The sequence below is a fragment of the Salvia miltiorrhiza genome, chromosome 3 (assembly GCF_028751815.1).
Source record: "Salvia miltiorrhiza cultivar Shanhuang (shh) chromosome 3, IMPLAD_Smil_shh, whole genome shotgun sequence".
NCBI lineage: Eukaryota > Viridiplantae > Streptophyta > Magnoliopsida > Lamiales > Lamiaceae > Salvia > Salvia miltiorrhiza.
This window is the reverse complement of record NC_080389.1, coordinates 54,777,916-54,796,643: the sequence shown is the minus strand read 5'-3', so window position 1 is coordinate 54,796,643 and position 18,728 is coordinate 54,777,916. Positions and strand designations below refer to the sequence as shown.

Sequence of the window (18,728 nt, the reverse complement as noted above, 5' to 3'; positions counted from 1 at the left end):
AAAGTGAGGATCACATTTGTTACATTTTATTTGATTTGAAGGATAATATATTTATCCACTCCTTATAAGATGGTATAAAATTATACCACCCTCTGTTAGGTATAAAATTAGCCATTTCTCAAGGGATAAGGGGCTGCCCGAAAAATTATACAATCTGCCCAAATTTTTTTATACATCAAAATAAACAAAATATAAGGTGGTAAATGAAATTTATCCCTCCTTTATACCTCAAAGCAGACACACCCTAAGAGCATGGGCTAAGAGCATGGGTGGTTGAATCACATTAAAAAATGTGAAAACATCGTCAAAACATGTAGACAAAGAAAAGTGGAACACTAAAGTAAAAAGTGAATGAAGATGTCCACATCTAAAATTAAATTACACTTGCAGTTCATTGCATCCGAAGAAGGCCCATAAATGAGCGGGCTCATCAGTTGGGCCATCGAAATTGGATTGCATAGTCCTCCAGTAGGGAAAAATGTGAAAACAACCACATTAGAATATTTCAGTGATCATGTAGATTCATAGTGTGAAATCGTTATAGATCGAAGTTTCTCCAGATGCATGTAAACACAGTTTGAAAAAAAATTGTAGTAGAAAAGGAAAATAAATTTGGAGCACTAGAAAATAGATCATCATTAGGTTCCACAAATTAAATTGAGGCAGTGATTTGTGTGAGAATCCAATAGACATGCACTAAAAACGGAAAATAGACTCAATCTCAATAATTAGGGTAATTCTGATGTCGAACAATGAGCACTTTCTTCTCACCACCACGAAGACAACTATTAAAGAGTGTTGAGTTTTGAAGTGAGATCGATAATATATACTATAATTTTTGTGTGGTGTTGGCGTGCATATATAAGGGAGAAGGTGACAATAGCATAGGTTCTTAATTCATGTTTAAAAAAGTGGTGATCAATTACGAATTCCAATTTAAAAAAAAAAGCAAATAATTCAGTAAATAATCTTAATCTTTTAGGAGGATACAAATTGATAATGATATATCTCTCTTTGGGCTTCACCTCACTTGTACTTGAAGCCCAATAAGATCCTAAGTTCATAAGAATAATTCGAGTGATTGGACATGGCTATAGGCCTCCAATTTTTATGGATAATTCTACTAATAGCCTTCATTTTATTCAATATAGTCTCAGTTAAAATAATAATAATAAATAATTATAAAATTATTTTTTATAATTATAAAATTAAATGCATTATAGCCTATAGCCCTCAAATAATATAAATTGTATTTATGACTTCATTCTTAAGTAGTTTTTATTAATAATTATAAATAATTTACCTTTTAATTATTATTTTTAGTCATTCATCACTTTCGCGAATCTACTTCCACCATTATTTTATTTTCAAGCCTGTTAACGCAAATACATCTCCCGCAAAGATGATCAGCTAGCTATCTTTGCAAAGTTTAGATAAATTGTGTTTCCAAGAAAAAATGGTGAAAGTGAATTCAATACAAGTCTTAAATGCTATTGCAAATTATTTTTAAGGTGTATTTATTTTGATAGTAAATTTTTCATTGGAAAATGATTGATAAGAAAAAAAAGATGAAAAAGTATTATCTTTTTCACCATTCTTATCATATGTTTACTAAAGATGGAAAGATGAAAAAATGTTGAAAAATATTTTCACATCATTACTCAAAGATAATATTATTCAATATTGAAGAGAAAATAAGTGAAAATAAGCTGTCCCAATTTTAAAATTTTGAATTCGCCACTGCCTATAACACCAAAAAACACCAAGTATCATGGAATACTCTCACCCAAATTGTCAACTTCAACGCAAAACAACCTTCTGCATTGACCGAGGCCGTTCGTAGGTGTGGTTGCGGGTTTTGCCGCGGGCCATAGGCTAATTTTCCTTGCCCACAACCATTGCTTTGAGCCAGCACGGCTTCGCTATTTAGGCTCATTCTTCTTCATTTCAATTATGATTCTTGATTTTTTGCTAGCTACATCTTTTTATCAAGTCGAACTTCAAGATCTCATGAAGAACATTTGTAAATTTTGACTATTTTTTAAAAAAGTACACCAAAATAACCTAACAAGTATATAATACTTCATAATATAAAGAAATTAAGCTTCGAGTTTATTTTAACCTAACAAGTATATAATACTTCATAATATAAAGAAATTAAGCTTCAAGTGTGGATTGTTGGCCCAATACTCTTTATCCCAGCCCAAGGCCCAAAACCTCCTTAAGCCCAAACCCAAGCCCATCTCCCTAAATAATCCCACCCCCTTTTTCAGCCAAACCCTTAATCCCTCACTTCCCTTGCGCCGCTTTGTTATCTCTCTCTCTCACTCACCTGCGCCTTTCCATTTCCCCTCCGCCGCCCGACTCCTCGGTTCTCCTTCCGCCTTCAATTCTCCCCCTCCTTCCCGATGCCTCCCTTTACTTCCCTGATCAGCCCTATCTCGGTTATAAAGTCCTCAATTGTGGGTAGAAGTTCGAAGAGGAAAAGTTCACAATATTGAAGGCTCTGCTATTCCTTCTCCTGATTCAGTCGATCTGTGGTGCTGTGGCTTGAATCTGAGAACTTCTTCCCAGTTGAGAGCTGTGCCGCCGGTTACCTGAGAGGGTTTCCTGTTTGGTGGCATTGCTGAGCTCTCGGTGTCGCCGGAGTCCTGTCCATCGGATTCCTGAATTGAGGCGGCGTGGTTCGGCTGTGTTGGGCTCTGATCTGCATTCCAGTCCACCTTGAGCCCTGGTTCCAAAAGCTGCCGGAGTGTGTTGCTGCAAAAAGGGAAAATCTGAGCCAAGTGTCCCGAGGACACCTTTTCCCTTCTCTGATTTCTTATCTCTTTTTTCTTTCCTTTGTCCCTTTTGCTCCTTTTACTTTTGGCTGCGCCGACTCGCTCCCGACGAGCAAGGTTTTGGTAAGACCGACTCTTCCCCTACCTGGGAAGTCGGCTCTGGTAAATTGGCTTAAGACCCTAAAACTCCTAGTCATTAGGATTGGTGTTGCCTGCTGTTTTTTCTTTGTTGTATGTTACTGTTTGGTCTTGGTATCTTGCGATCCTGATCTTTTGTGTGCTTCCGCTTGTTGCCTTATATCTCGATAACCCTCTGGCAGTCAAAGCCAAGTGAGGTTCTCCCTTGCATTTGGTCCAGTTCGTCTGGATTCTCCTTTAAAGGAGTCTCCTCGTGCGAGTACCCTGGAAATCAAGGGAGAAAGGGGGCTATCTAGACAGGCTGTGTGTGCTTTGGTTCCTTATTGTTTCCGCTGTTGTTTTGCTCTCTCTGGTGTTTCTGCTTTGCTCTGTAAAACCTCTCTTGGATTGAGAGCTTTACCCTTTCTCTGGACTCAGATAGTCCTCCTGGAACTTCTTGGAGGGACCAGTGTGAAACCTTGCTCCACAGATCAATCTGTGCTGAGATCTGGGCTCTTCCCTGCTCCTGAACTCCAGAGGTTTCCTTCCTGAGGTTTCTGTAACCTCTATTGTGGTGTTATTTGCTCTGTGGTCTGACTGACCTGTTACTCTGTGATTGTTGTGGTTTTCTGTGAAAAATTGTGTTTGCTTAAGTGCTGCATCTGCATTCACCATGAACAACTTGCATATGGTGCCATTCAATGGTCGGGATGATTTTCAAGATTGGAAAACCAAAATAGAGTGCATTTTAGTCAAGGAAAAGGTTAATAAAGCTCTGTTGTCTAAAATTGACAAGTCTGTGACTGATGAGAAACTGCATGATATGAATGATAATGCTAGGGCCACTATCTTGTTAAATCTGAGCAGTTCTGTGGTTAGGAAAGTGTCTCATCACTTATGTGCTAAGGATTTATGGGATGATCTGAACTCAATTTACTCCACTTCATCTGAAGAGTCTGCATGGTCTTTACAAAACCAATTTATGAATTTTCAAATGGATCCTTCAAAGGATGTTGATTCAAACCTTGATGATTTTCACAAACTGTTGCATGATTTGAAAATTGCTGGTGATGACAATATTGAGAAGTATGCCCCTCAGATTTTGTTAAGTTCTATTCCTGAGCCTTTTTCTGAAGTAAAATCAGCTTTAAAATATGGTGGGTCTAAGGTCTCTTGTGAAATGATTATCAATGGTCTTAAGACCAAAGAAAATGAACTTAAACTGCAAAAAACCAAGTCTCTTCAGGGTGAGGTTATGTATCTGAATAAAGATAATCAAAGAAACCCTCATCATCATTTTTCTAAGGGCCAGAAGTCAGATCATCATAAAAATGCTGCTCAAAATGAACAGAGGGAAGATAATAGGTTTGATCATAATCAGAATCAAAATAAGAATCAAAATCCCGATCAGAAACCTATGAAAGTGTGTTGGAATTGTGGGAAACCTGGGCATTTCATAAATAGGTGCAAGTTGCCTAAAAAGAATAAGAACTTTGTTCCTAATGAGCCTAAACAGCATGCAAACAATGTTTTTGAAGAAGATGGTGTCTATATGGTCCATGATTATGATTTCCAATTTATTAATTACTCAAATGCTGTGTCTAAATCTGTAAGTTCAAATGAGTGGCTGATTGACTCTGGTTGTACTTTCCATGTGACCCCATTTGAGCATATGTTTCAAAACCTTCAGTTGGTCAAGTCTGGGCATGTTTCTTTGGCTGATGGTCAGAGTTGTGATATCTTAGGTAAAGGTGATGTCTGTCTTAAATTTGAAAATGAGAGTCTCCTTACCTTGAATGATGTTAGATTTGTACCAAACTTGAAATTCAGCCTGCTTTCAGTGTCTAAAATTGCTGATAAAATGCTAAATGGTTCTGTGAACTACTTGAGATTCCAATTTGAAAAAGATTCTATGCTTTACTTTACTGCTCCAAGAAAGGGGGACTTGTATGCTGTAAGTGCTGAATCAGTTCCTTTACCTGTTGCTAATGTGGTCCATGAGGACAAATCTGCACTCTGGCATGCTAGATTAGGACACATGAGTAAAAAAGGCATGGAAATTCTGAAAAAGTCTGGTGTGTTTGGCAATGATAAGATCTCTGAAATTCCTTTTTGTGAACCATGTGTGATGGGAAAACATCATAAGTCTGCCTTTCCAGTTTCTGTTCCTTATCCTAGGAAGCATGTTAGCACTGAGATTCTTGAATACCTGCATGCTGATGTTTGGGGTCCTGCTAAAGTGCCCACTCATGGTGGAAACATGTATTTTCTATCTGTCATTGATGATTTTTCAAGGAAAACTTGGGTCTTTTTAATGAAAAACAAATCTGATGTGTTTGAAAAATTGTCAAAGTGGGCTGCGCAGATTCAAAATCAAACTGGAAAACGGATTAAATGTCTTAGAACTGATAATGGTCTTGAATTATGTAATCATGCTATGGATAATTGGTGCACTGAGTTTGGTATCATGAGGCATAAGTATGTCCCTTACACTCCACAGCAAAATGGAGTGGTTGAAAGGATGAATAGAACTCTCCTTGAGAGAGTTAGGAGCATGCTTGTTGCATCTGGTTTGTCTAAACATTTTTGGGGTGAGACACTCATGACTGCTGTGTATTTAATCAACAGATCTCCTTCTGTTCCCTTACTTGGCAAACTCCCTGAATCTGTGTTTTTTGATAAACCTGTCTGTTTGAAACATTTGAGAGTGTTTGGGTGTGCTGCCTATGTTCACCAAAATGTTGGGAAATTAGAACCTAGGGCTAAGAAATGCATATTCCTTGGTTATCCAGAAGGGGTAAAAGGCTATAGGTTGTGGGATAGGTCAGTTCCTGGATTCAAAACTTGTGTGAGCAGAGATGTGTCCTTCAATGAGTTTAACTTTCCTTGTTTACTTGAATCCTCACACTCTGCTACTCCAAGTGAGGTGGAGAAAATGCATGGCTATGACTACAACAGATATGAGTTTATGTTCATCCCACCCATGGATCCTCCTGAGGTGGATCCTCTGCCCAATGATCCTCATACTGAGCATGCTGAAACTGACCCCACTCCCAACCCTGAACTCAACACTGATCCCACCAACCCTGCACCTCCTGATAATAACCCTTTAAATGACTATCAACTTGCTAGGGATAGAGAAAGGAGGATTATCAGACCTCCTGCTAGGTTTGATGATTATAACTTGTCTTTGTATGCTTTCAATGTGTTCAACAATGTGGATTACTCTGAACCCTGCAATTATTCTGATGCGGTTAATTCTGCTGAGTCTGACAAGTGGTTGACTGCTATGAATTCTGAAATGAAATCTCTGCATGATAATGAAACTTGGATTTTAGTCAAGAAACCTGATGATTGTTCTGTTGTTGAATGCAAATGGTTGTTTAAGGTCAAGCATGAAACTGATAACATTAGATACAAGGCTAGACTTGTAGCTAAAGGATTTACTCAAAAAGAAGGCATTGACTATAATGAAATATTTGCTCCTGTTGTTAAGTTCACCACTGTGCGCATTATGCTTGCCTTGTGTGCTCACTTTGATTGGGAATTGAAGTAAATGGATGTTACTACTTGCTTTTCTTCATGGTGACCTTGAGAATGACATTTATATGAAACAACCTGAGGGATTTGTGAGTGAGGAGTTTCCTGATCATGTGTGTTTGCTGAAAAAGTCTCTATATGGTCTTAAACAGTCTCCTAGACAATGGAATCTCAAATTTGACCAATGCATGCAGAACTTGAACTTTTCTAGAAGTCAATATGATCATTGCTTGTATTACTCAAATTCTGAACCTCCTGTGTTTCTGTTATTATATGTGGATGACATGCTTTTACTTGGCCCTTGTCTGCAAACCATTGAAAATGTGCAGAAAAAGTTGTGTGAAAATTTTGACATGAAAAATCTTGGTGATGCCAAGAAGATTTTGGGCATGAGCATAGAAAGAGATAGGGAGAAATCCACCTTGCTGTTGCATCAAAGTGATTATGTGAAACAAGTTCTTTTGAAATTCAATATGGAAAATTGCAGATCTGTAACTGTGCCTCTGTTGGATTTGTATACTGAAAGCAAGAACTTTATGCTTGTATACAATGATTCCTGTTATTCACTATTCTTATCTCCTATCTGATTGTGTTCATGATTGCATATGTATGTTCTTTATCTCTGTATAAGTAGATTATATGGTGTGTTGTAGATCACAGAAGACCATATAATTGGAATAACCTTAAGAGATATAATATGATCACAGCCGAAATAACTCTAGGACAAGTTATTGGTTTAGGCTGCAGTATAGATGGAAGTAGTTTGTCTTGGCTACTTGTTTATACTGGTACGTTATTACGTATTGATAGGACCACAGTTTGAGATGTATTCTTCTATCTGACTTAAGTGAAGAATCAAGATCTCGGTGACTTATAAATCTTAATACTAATAAGTATTCAGATATATATGTTGACTCGTATATCACTTTGACTTACTATGGGTGAAGGTTATATACTAACTCGAGTACTCTGTATCTTGGGTGATAGCGGTTAATATATGATATTTGATTATCTGTATTAGTACCCGTATCCGGTATAGGATAATGACATCCCCTTAAGGAGCTCAATAAGGTTTATTGCGCTAAACCCTGCAGGTTGATTAAGTTCAGGCGCAATAATAAAGTTTGAGTGGTACTGCTTAAGGAATTATTAAGAGATTAATTAATTTAAGCTGTCAGAGCTCTAATTAATTAATGGATGTCGGATATTTTAAATACGGAGATTTAATAAGTCTAAATACAAGCCCCGACTCATCACCGGCAATAAAGGGGTAAGTCAGTATCGGTTCTCTAGTGGAATGAACTGATATTTATAAATTAATTATGGCCTGGGCTGACCATGGATAAATTAATTTATTTGAGGCCCATCTTTATTCCTTGTATCTGGTCCCTGGGCTGGCCCAATGTCTCCTAGCCCTAGAAGACATAAAAATCGTCCCTCACAAGAAAAGGAGCGCCCCATACGTATTTAATTATCTATTAAATACAGCTGTCAGCTCTCAGGAAAATACACTGATAAAAATTAGGGTTTTGAGAGCAGAGAGAGGCGCAGGAACGTAAGTGGTGATTTCTGTCTTGGGAATTTCCATAGCTCGTTGTCCATCCAACGTTGGGAATTGAGCGGGATACAGTCGAGAAGATCAGAGCTGGAGTCTGAATCATTCGACGCGATCATCAACAACTTGTGCATCCGATTCTCAAGTAAGTATTTCCTAACACCTGTGTGCAGCTGTTAAATTCATAGGAGCATGTTAGGAATTAATCGTTGTATGATGAATTAATAATAATCCAAGAAACGATCATCGGGCAATTGAGTATTAATTCAATTTAATATTCCTTCAGCCTCTTGGTTCTCATTTTGAATTAAGTAAAAAACAATGCCCTAAAACTGATCTTGAACTTGAAGAAATGAGAAACATTCCATATGCTAATGCTATAGGTTCTGTCATGTACTTGATGATTAGTACTAGGCCTGATATTGCTTATGCTGTTTCTTGTTTAAGTAGATATATGGCAAATCCTGGTGCTTCTCATTGGGAAGCTTTGAAATGGTTGCTCAGATACTTGAAGTCTACTATGCATTATGGTCTGAATTTTGCTAAGGCTCAAGATGGCATTAAATGTGTTGGATATGTTGATTCTAACTATGCAAATGATATAGATAGTAGGAAGTCATCTACTTCTTATGTATTCACTCTGTGTAATGCCTGCATTAGTTGGAAATCTCAATTGCAAAACGTTGTTGCCTTGTCTACTACTGAATCTGAGTATATTGCTGCAACTGAGGCTGTGAAAGAAGCTCTTTGGCTTGATGGATTGCTGTCTGAAATTAGATACATTGATGATAAACCCATTGTTTTCTCTGATAGTCAATCTGCCATTCAACTATGCAAAAACCCTGTGTTCCATGATAGAACTAAGCATATTGCTGTTAAATATCACTTCATTAGGGATGTAGTTGAAAAAGGAGATGTTTTGCTTGATAAGATTCCCTCTGAATTCAATCCAGCAGATATGGGCACCAAGTGCCTTCCAGTTGCAAAGCTGGAATCTTGCTTGGAAACTTTGAATATTGGTCCTGGTTAACTTTTCTTTTGTGTCTTTGTGTAACAAGTTCAGCCTCTGTGGCTGCTTGTCCCTTCTTTGTCTGTGTTACTTCTTTTTCTGCATGATGTTTGTTGTCCTTGAGCTGCATGCTGTGTTCTGGTCTGTGTACCTACTGCTGTCCAGTGTGAGTTTTTCCGTTTATGTCTCCTTGTCCTGTGTGTGTGTGACTGCCTTGTTATGCTTTGTTTTTCTTTGTTGTCTGCTCTGTGTGTGCTGTTGTGTTTTGTGTGAGGTCTGTAGTGTCTTCAATGATAACCCTTTGGGTTTGAGAAATGGTGATTTCCCTTGGGTTGGTCTCTGTGGTGTAGAGATTGAGTTAAATATGTATAATATTTTTCTCACCCTCTATTATCTTGTCTCTGTGATAGGATGATAGTAAAAATGGCTGTGATGATAAGCTCGTATCAAAGGCAACACACTCCCTGGTGACTTGAAGACTATTGTGCCAAAGGTGGATATGTGGATTGTTGGCCCAATACTCTTTATCCCAGCCCAAGGCCCAAAACCTCCTTAAGCCCAAACCCAAGCCCATCTCCCTAAATAATCCCACCCTCTTTTTCAGCCAAACCCTTAATCCCTCACTTCCCTTGCGCCGCTCTGTTATCTCTCTCTCTCACTCACCTGCGCCTTTCCATTTCCCCTCCGCCGCCCGACTCCTCGGTTCTCCTTCCGCCTTCAATTCTCCCCCTCCTTCCCGATGCCTCACTTTACTTCCCTGATCAGCCCTATCTCGGTTATAAAGTCCTCAATTGTGGGTAGAAGTTCGAAGAGGAAAAGTTCACAATATTGAAGGCTCTGCTATTCCTTCTCCTGATTCAGTCGATCTGTGGTGCAGTGGCTTGAATCTGAGAACTTCTTCCCAGTTGAGAGCTGTGCCGCCGGTTACCTGAGAGGGTTTCCTGTTTGGTGGCATTGCTGAGCTCTCGGTGTCGCCGGAGTCCTGTCCATCGGATTCCTGAATTGAGGCGGCGTGGTTCGGCTGTGTTGGGCTCTGATCTGCATTCCAGTCCACCTTGAGCCCTGGTTCCAAAAGCTGCCGGAGTGTGTTGCTGCAAAAAGGGAAAATCTGAGCCAAGTGTCCCGAGGACACCTTTTCCCTTCTCTGATTTCTTATCTCTTTTTTCTTTCCTTTGTCCCTTTTGCTCCTTTTACTTTTTATTTGTGCAGATCTGAAGTACAGATAATCGGAAGAATAATTGGAGCTGAAGGTAGAAGATCTGGAAAGGAAGAGTGAAGTCCTAAAGAAGTTCAGAGTGAATTTGGTGCTTGAGCACGAAGTGAGACGGACCGGAGGTTCGGGAACCAAGAGGAGTAATCCCGGCAAGGCGAAGATACCCAACATCAAGTTTATTTTAAACATGATTGTCTTTCATATATATAACATCAAATGCACCTTAAAAGGTAGAAAATTCATGTTTGTCAAAATAATGAACTAAAAAACTTGTATACATGAGTTAGGTTAGCAATAGCAAGCTGAACCGATAAACTTTATTTATTTATTTCTCATTACTTATTTATTTACTCATTAGCAATCTCAACTGATAAATTTTATATTCTAGCTGTTTGTGCCTTTTACATGACACAACTAGAAAAAAAGTTACGTGAGCGCATTGTTCGCTATTATTTTCACCACGCCGCAAGTATACGGTGTAGTTGCAATATAGGGAAGCAAGGTCGTATTCCACAAGGATTGGTGAATTTAAACTTCTAAATATTATTAATGAGTTGTTTTCAATCTATTTAGACAACCAAAGATGAAGAGGTGTTGAGAACTAAAACAAAGCTAAATAAAGCAAGTAAATAAAATAACAACAAGATAAACTTAGTTAATAAATTGGGGAATGACTTGAAGGAAAGTTATCCTAGGGACTAGATTTCGATGGATCGTAATGAACTTCAATCTAAATCAATATAAATCTTGATATGGCCTACTTATCTAGGGCGATCTCCCCACTAGTTTTAGCCCCCTCCCGGACGACTAAAACAGTAGATTACGGGTCATAATTGCCGTCCCCGGTCAATTTCTAACCTATAACTCCCAAGAGCACAAAAGATCAACAAGCCCTCACCCACCTCTCAACCTCCCGGTTTATTGAGATGATATGTATCAAACTCCTAATCTATTGTAATTATCCTCTCCCGATTCAAATCACAAATTAGAAATGCACAAAAGGTGGCCAACCAATCATACAAGAGATAAATCTAGGACTTGAAAAGATAACAATAAGCACAATCAAGATATATATTGAACAAAGAAATCAATCCATTACAAATCCATCTAATCTAATCCCTAAGATAAGAGATTTTAGCCAAGCATATTCATAATAAAAGCAAATCTCAAGTCATAAGAAAACATAAATAAAGATATAGAGAGATAGAGATTCATAGACAAATCCTATAATCTTGATCTTCAATCATGTAGTCTTGATGAGCTCCTTTCCAAGTCTTCCCCTTCTTTATTTGATTTTGGTGTTGTTTTTGTGTGTGGAAGAGAGAAAAAATGGTAGAGAATGGAGGCTAGGGTTTGGGATTGGAGAGTTGGGGAAGATGGAGTGGGTGTGTGTGGTGAATGATATGAGAAAAGAGGGGAAAAATGGAGTTTTGGGGCTAAAAACGCGTCTGGGGCCCACTTGGGGGAAGCCCCGCCCTTTTCCCGCGGTCACGGCCCGCGTCCGCGGCCTTCAAACGTGGGGGATGCTCAGGGGACCCGCGGTCCCGCCCCGCGGCCGCGGGTGGTGACCGCGGGTGACTCCTGGAGTCGAGAACAGCTGACCCGCGGTCCCACCCCGCGGCCGCGGGTGGTGACCGCGGGGTACTGGGCGTTTTGCACAGTCCGCTCGTTTTGCTCCGTTCTCCCTCGTCCGGACTCGGATTTGGTCGCCGTTTGCGCTCACGGATTCCTCTCGAGACGTACTTCAATCTCATATCTTCAAAATCCTCCAATTAATCCTTGATTTTTCCTGAAATTACTCCAAAACTACACCAAGACATCAAATCTTCATAAAACTCAACATTATGGTACAAACACGCATTGGCAAACAAAACATGAAGGAAAATGACAACATATCATGTGGAATTGAGGTACGAAAACCATGTTTGTCAAGCCCCCAAACTTAAAGCGTTGTTTGTCCCCAAACAACAAAGAGAAGAGAAATAAAAGATAACAAACATGTGAGAATGAATTGGTGTCATTTCAAGGGCTTCAACAATTTCAAAAATCTTTCAAAAGTCTATCACAAGTAGAAATGCATTCCAAGAAATCACAAGTGATGAAGAGTTCAATATTATGGCCTCCAAGCTTGAATTCTCACAAATGTGGATGTTTCAATGATGCACTCAACTCTCAAGTGTTTAGATTGGGCGTGTTTGCACTCAAATTGAAACAATGTATGCAATCTACCATAAGCTTGCCATTTATCCTAACTCTCTATACTTCAATGTGTTATAAATAATGATCAACAAAGGCTTTTCTTTAGGTTGCAATGAGGGCTCTTTGGTGAGGTGAGGTGTTTATAGGCAAAGTGACTCATATATAATTCCCAAATTGAATAAGTCATACTCACCATTGTTCTTTTCAAATCAATCAATAACCAATATCCCCACATTTCTTCTTTTTCACCCTATGAATACTTATCAAGATCATGATTCAAAAGGCAAATCACTCCCCTTTATACTCTTTTATTCACATTCATTTTCATTTCTTTTTCTTTTTTTTTTCTTTTTCTTTTTAAGCTCATAGGGAACTAGTGATTTTCACTCAATCAAAGCTTGATAAGCAATTTCAATCATTTCCCAAACATTTTCATCAAAGTAACCACTAACAATCTAAGTTCTACCCATCATTGGTTAATTCAAAGAAAGGCTATAAGGCACAAAGAGGGTAAACTAGGATCGCATGAGAATTTGGACACAATTTAAGTCAAGTGGCTAACAAGGATGGCCTTAAATCACTTCAATATTAACAACACATCTACTTTTATTTTCAAGAGAGGACTCATGGCAAGTTCTAGAGATCAACACACATGCTCAAATGATTTACACTCAAGAACAAAATGAGATTGTAAATGTATGACAATCAAAGGCTCAATTCTCACAAGCTCATTTCTTTTTCAAGTTCTTGGAGGTACAACATTTAGCTCATTGTCACAAGTTCAAACTCTACATGCAAAATCAACATGTGATACTCAACAATTTCTTTTCAAAAGCAACATTCATATCATAAGCCCAACACACATTTCATCCAACTCATGTGTTTCAACAATCAAGCTCAAAAACAAAAGACAAGGAAAAGCTAAAAAAACATAGACAAAACTAATTATTGTAACATAACTAAACTAACTAAATAAATAAACAACGGATAAATGAGATAAGTAACCCATCTTCACCCTCCCCCCAAACTTATTTCACACAAAGGAGAAATAAGTTTGGATGAAGGAGAAAATGGTTACTTGTCTCGTACTCACAAACGAGGTGGAGGCTTAGGCGGTGGCCATTTCTCATCAAATTTGCATGCTCCATCCACCGCGACCCAAAAATATGGTGGCTTTGCAATTCTTGAGACATCCCGGGCGTCATGATAATCTCGTTCACCATCTAGAGTACCACCACACTCAAACAATTCCTTATTAGACAAATCAAAGTGAAAATCAAAAGATGAAGATAAATAAAAGTGAAAGAAGCAAGCCTTCATAGAATCGCCCGTGTTGAGGTAAGGATCGACAAAATTTTTGACTTTGCATTCTTTAAAACTTGTGAAATCTTCATCCTTTTGGAATTGTAGAGGTTGTGTTGGAAAAGTTGGGCTCTCGACTTCAAGGGGTTTGGAGAATTGATCCTCATCTTCTTCATACTTTTCTTCAACTTCTTGAGGCTCTTCACTTAGCATTGGCATTGGTTCCTCATACAAGGTTCCATTTTGTAGGCTAATGGCCATGCACAAATCATCAATTCGCTTTTGATTTTCCATAGTGGTAGCCAAAGACCTTCTTTGCTCCTCTAGCATAACATCCGAGTTTGCTATACTTTTTTCTATCCAAGCTTGTGTGGCTAAGAAGCAATGTAGGAGATCGTCTTTAGAATTTGGTTTCTCCTCTTGATAGTACCAATTTCTCCCTTGGAAGCCTTCTTGAGTGAAATAAGAATTTTCATAATTCCAACTATTGAAATGGTCCTCATACTCCAATGGTGATTGCCACTCCATGGCATTGCACCCCATGTCATAATACTCACCATAGGAAGGTGTTGGTTGGAAGGCTTTTTGGATCATTGGTTGCCTACAATTTCTTTTGGCTTCCAAAACTCGCAACTTAAGTTGCATCAACGCCAATTGTAGTTGGAGTTGCTCAACCAACTCATTCCTTCCATCATCCATTTTTGGTGCCGCTTTTACGGTTGTGGAGCAATTTTCTCTAACAAAAATAAATAAACATATAAATAAACAAACATAAAAACAATATCTAAATTAGATAAAAACAACTTTTCACAATATCAAAAGTAAAAACTCAACCAATCCCCGGCAACGGCGCCAAAAACTTGTTCGCTATTATTTTCACCACGCCGCAAGTATACGGTGTAGTTGCAATATAGGGAAGCAAGGTCGTATTCCACAAGGATTGGTGAATTTAAACTTCTAAATATTATTAATGAGTTGTTTTCAATCTATTTAGACAACCAAAGATGAAGAGGTGTTGAGAACTAAAACAAAGCTAAATAAAGCAAGTAAATAAAATAACAACAAGATAAACTTAGTTAATAAATTGGGGAATGACTTGAAGGAAAGTTATCCTAGGGACTAGATTTCGATGGATCGTAATGAACTTCAATCTAAATCAATATAAATCTTGATATGGCCTACTTATCTAGGGCGATCTCCCCACTAGTTTTAGCCCCCTCCCGAACGACTAAAACAGTAGATTACGGGTCATAATTGCCGTCCCCGGTCAATTTCTAACCTATAACTCCCAAGAGCACAAAAGATCAACAAGCCCTCACCCACCTCTCAACCTCCCGGTTTATTGAGATGATATGTATCAAACTCCTAATCTATTGTAATTATCCTCTCCCGATTCAAATCACAAATTAGAAATGCACAAAAGGTGGCCAACCAATCATACAAGAGATAAATCTAGGACTTGAAAAGATAACAATAAGCACAATCAAGATATATATTGAACAAAGAAATCAATCCATTACAAATCCATCTAATCTAATCCCTAAGATAATAGATTTTAGCCAAGCATATTCATAATAAAAGCAAATCTCAAGTCATAAGAAAACATAAATAAAGATATAGAGAGATAGAGATTCATAGACAAATCCTATAATCTTGATCTTCAATCATGTAGTCTTGATGAGCTCCTTTCCAAGTCTTCCCCTTCTTTATTTGATTTTGGTGTTGTTTTTGTGTGTGGAAGAGAGAAAAAATGGTAGAGAATGGAGGCTAGGGTTTGGGATTGGAGAGTTGGGGAAGATGAAGTGGGTGTGTGTGGTGAATGATATGAGAAAAGAGGGGAAAAATGGAGTTTTGGGGCTAAAAACGCGTCTGGGGCCCACTTGGGGGAAGCCCCGCCCTTTTCCCGCGGTCACGGCCCGCGTCCGCGGCCTTCAAACGTGGGGGATGCTCAGGGGACCCGCGGTCCCGCCCCGCGGCCGCGGGTGGTGACCGCGGGTGACTCCTGGAGTCGAGAACAGCTGACCCGCGGTCCCACCCCGCGGCCGCGGGTGGTGACCGCGGGGTACTGGGCGTTTTGCACAGTCCGCTCGTTTTGCTCCGTTCTCCCTCGTCCGGACTCGGATTTGGTCGCCGTTTGCGCTCACGGATTCCTCTCGAGACGTACTTCAATCTCATATCTTCAAAATCCTCCAATTAATCCTTGATTTTTCCTGAAATTACTCCAAAACTACACCAAGACATCAAATCTTCATAAAACTCAACATTATGGTACAAACACGCATTGGCAAACAAAACATGAAGGAAAATGACAACATATCATGTGGAATTGAGGTACGAAAACCATGTTTGTCACGCATTACTGAAATTTGTGTAGTAAATATTTTTTTTCGAGAGTGGTCGTCATATATTTACTAGCTACCGACAGTGGCGCGGATTCGGAATTATAAAATCGGAGGGACGATCGATAGAAAAGTTAAAATTATTTTGAACATAAACATGATATTTAAAATGTAAAAACATCGTTTCAATTGAGCGTTGAGCCTGACCCGATGAGTCTTCATTTTCTGGAATCGGTCAATTACATTATCATCGAGAATTTATAGAAACATATTTTTCTCAATGAAAATAACCAAACAATCATTTAACAATTGATCACCCATGCATACAATTTCGCAACCTATTTTTGAAATAGGTCATTCCCGAAAATACTCTTTCCACACCTGCAGTAGCAACTGAGAGAATCTACACCAACTTGATTAGCAAATAAAGTGTCGGACTGAGACCCCCAACGAGTATCACCAGGTCTTTTCAAACCTACCTCTTGATTCAAACCCGATCCACTCTCAAGTTCACCAATTTCCAAAGCATGAGCAATTTTTTGAGCTTGAATTACTCGAATCATATCTCTTCGCTTACAAGAAACTCCAATCACATTCATCAAGTTTGCAAGTGTTTCAAAAAATCAACTACAATCATTATTTTTTCTAGCAACGTCAACCAATTTTAATTGCAGTTGATGAGCAAAACAATGAACATAGTAAGCACATGGAGTATCTTTCATAATTAATGTCTTGGGTTAATTTGGGGGGTATGAAGATTAGAGAAAGAGAGTTAAAAATTGGTAATTTGGTGTTTGGTGTGTAGCCGTGTAAGTTACTTAGGGAACACTCCAACCCTTTGTATATTATTAATTCTAAATATATTATACTATGTATATATACTAAAAATAAATAAAAAAATTTGGGGGTACTTGCACTCGTCAGCGTCCGCCCCTCTACCCGTATACGTACAACAACATATTTTTTTCAGTGCCAACTCTATTATGTCTTATACGTATGCCATTATGTATATTTTTTTTTTTTGATAAATTACATAATTAAATACGCACCCCCACTGTAAATAAATCCAAATAATTAACATTATTAACCACGTGTGATTCGCACTATTATTAATCTTAAAATGTGAGATGAAACTTATTTTGTTACCAAGGATTTTGACAGAGATAATAAGGCCTCCCCGTGACCTTGAGTGACAGCAACATACCTATATATATAACATTTTCATTTAAGGTAATTATATGTAATAAAACAACATCCCCAATGCAATCACAATCTTTCCATTCCTTTTGGTCCCCATTTTCATAACCCCACCCACCCACTCACCCAAATTCCTTGTTTTCATCGTAATTAAATTAGTATCCCATCAAGCTAGCTAGGTAGAGATAGTAATGGCTGAAACTCATAATTTCTTGCGCTTCTCAACATTGCTTTTGGTATTCCAATTAGGCTTCTCATGGAGTGATGTAGCAACCCCACCTCTGCCAATTCCTCCATTGCCATCATATTCCCAATTGAAATGGCAGCAACGAGAGATGATAATGTTCCTCCATTTTGGTGTCAACACCTTCACCGATAGAGAATGGGGCACCGGGCTGGAAAGCCCGTCTCTATTCAATCCAACGGGCCTCAACGCCAACCAATGGGCCGACACTGCGGCTGAAGCCGGCGTCTCGTTGATGATTCTGACGGCCAAGCATCACGACGGATTCTGCTTGTGGCCCTCAAAATACACTGATCACTCTGTGATGGGAAGCCCTTGGAAGAATGGGAGGGGAGATGTGGTGAGAGAGTTCGTGGATGCGGCCAAGGCCCGCGGAATCGATTCGGGCCTTTACCTTTCGCCATGGGATCGCCATGATCCTAGATATGGACATGATAAGCTCTACAATGAGTATTATTTGGCTCAGTTGCAAGAACTTCTCAACAGGTCGTCATTTCTGCTCATTACAAATTCATCAATTCTAGTTAATATACTTTTATTGAATAATTCAGTATATTCTCCAATTCTATCACGTTAAGAATATCTTGTATCAATTGTACAAATTATATCAAGAGCCTTAATTCAAAAATTTCTAATCAATTAAAAAACAAGTTCCTATGCTACTTTGGTCTAGCTATTTAAACTAATCCTAATTAATTAGCATCATTTTCTTGACTTGAGTATGTTTGTAGTATTATCAATTATGTGTTATGAGTTGCTGAACTTTCCTGAAGAAAAATTATGGTAGTGACAGAAAATCTTTCGGATTTTGCGTTGTATGATACAGAATCGACAGACGAACATGCATTAGCTCGTTATAAAAATATTTTTTCAGATAATGAGATAGTGACAAATATATTTATTGAATTAATTAACATCTCAAACACATGCGTTTATAGAGCCTCATATCATGGATTTTGTGAATGTGGAATAGAGATGAAATTGCATGTTGTTACAGATATGGCGATGTGAGAGAGATATGGTTCGATGGAGCAAAAGGTTCGAATGCAAAAAACATGAGGTATTACTTCAAGGATTGGTTTTCGATGGTGAGGGAGCTGCAGAGCAGCATAAATATATTCTCCGACGCCGGCCCCGACGTCCGGTGGGTAGGAGATGAGAAAGGATTCGCCGGGAGCACATGCTGGTCCACCATTAATGCCACATCTCTATCAATTGGCAACGCTACCATTA

The 18,728-nt window shown here is 38.7% G+C and overlaps 1 protein-coding gene across 1 annotated transcript; it reads left to right on the top strand.

Annotated features, from left to right (window-relative positions):
• Positions 1-17,300: 17,300 nt before the first annotated feature.
• Positions 17,301-18,727, top strand: LOC131019012 (alpha-L-fucosidase 1-like; the record flags this gene model as incomplete). The annotated part of the gene is made up of 2 exons (XM_057947698.1): positions 17,301-17,981; positions 18,493-18,727. Coding segments are annotated over exons 1-2 (774 nt in total), but the record flags the coding sequence as incomplete, so codon positions are not given.
• Position 18,728: the final 1 nt, after the last annotated feature.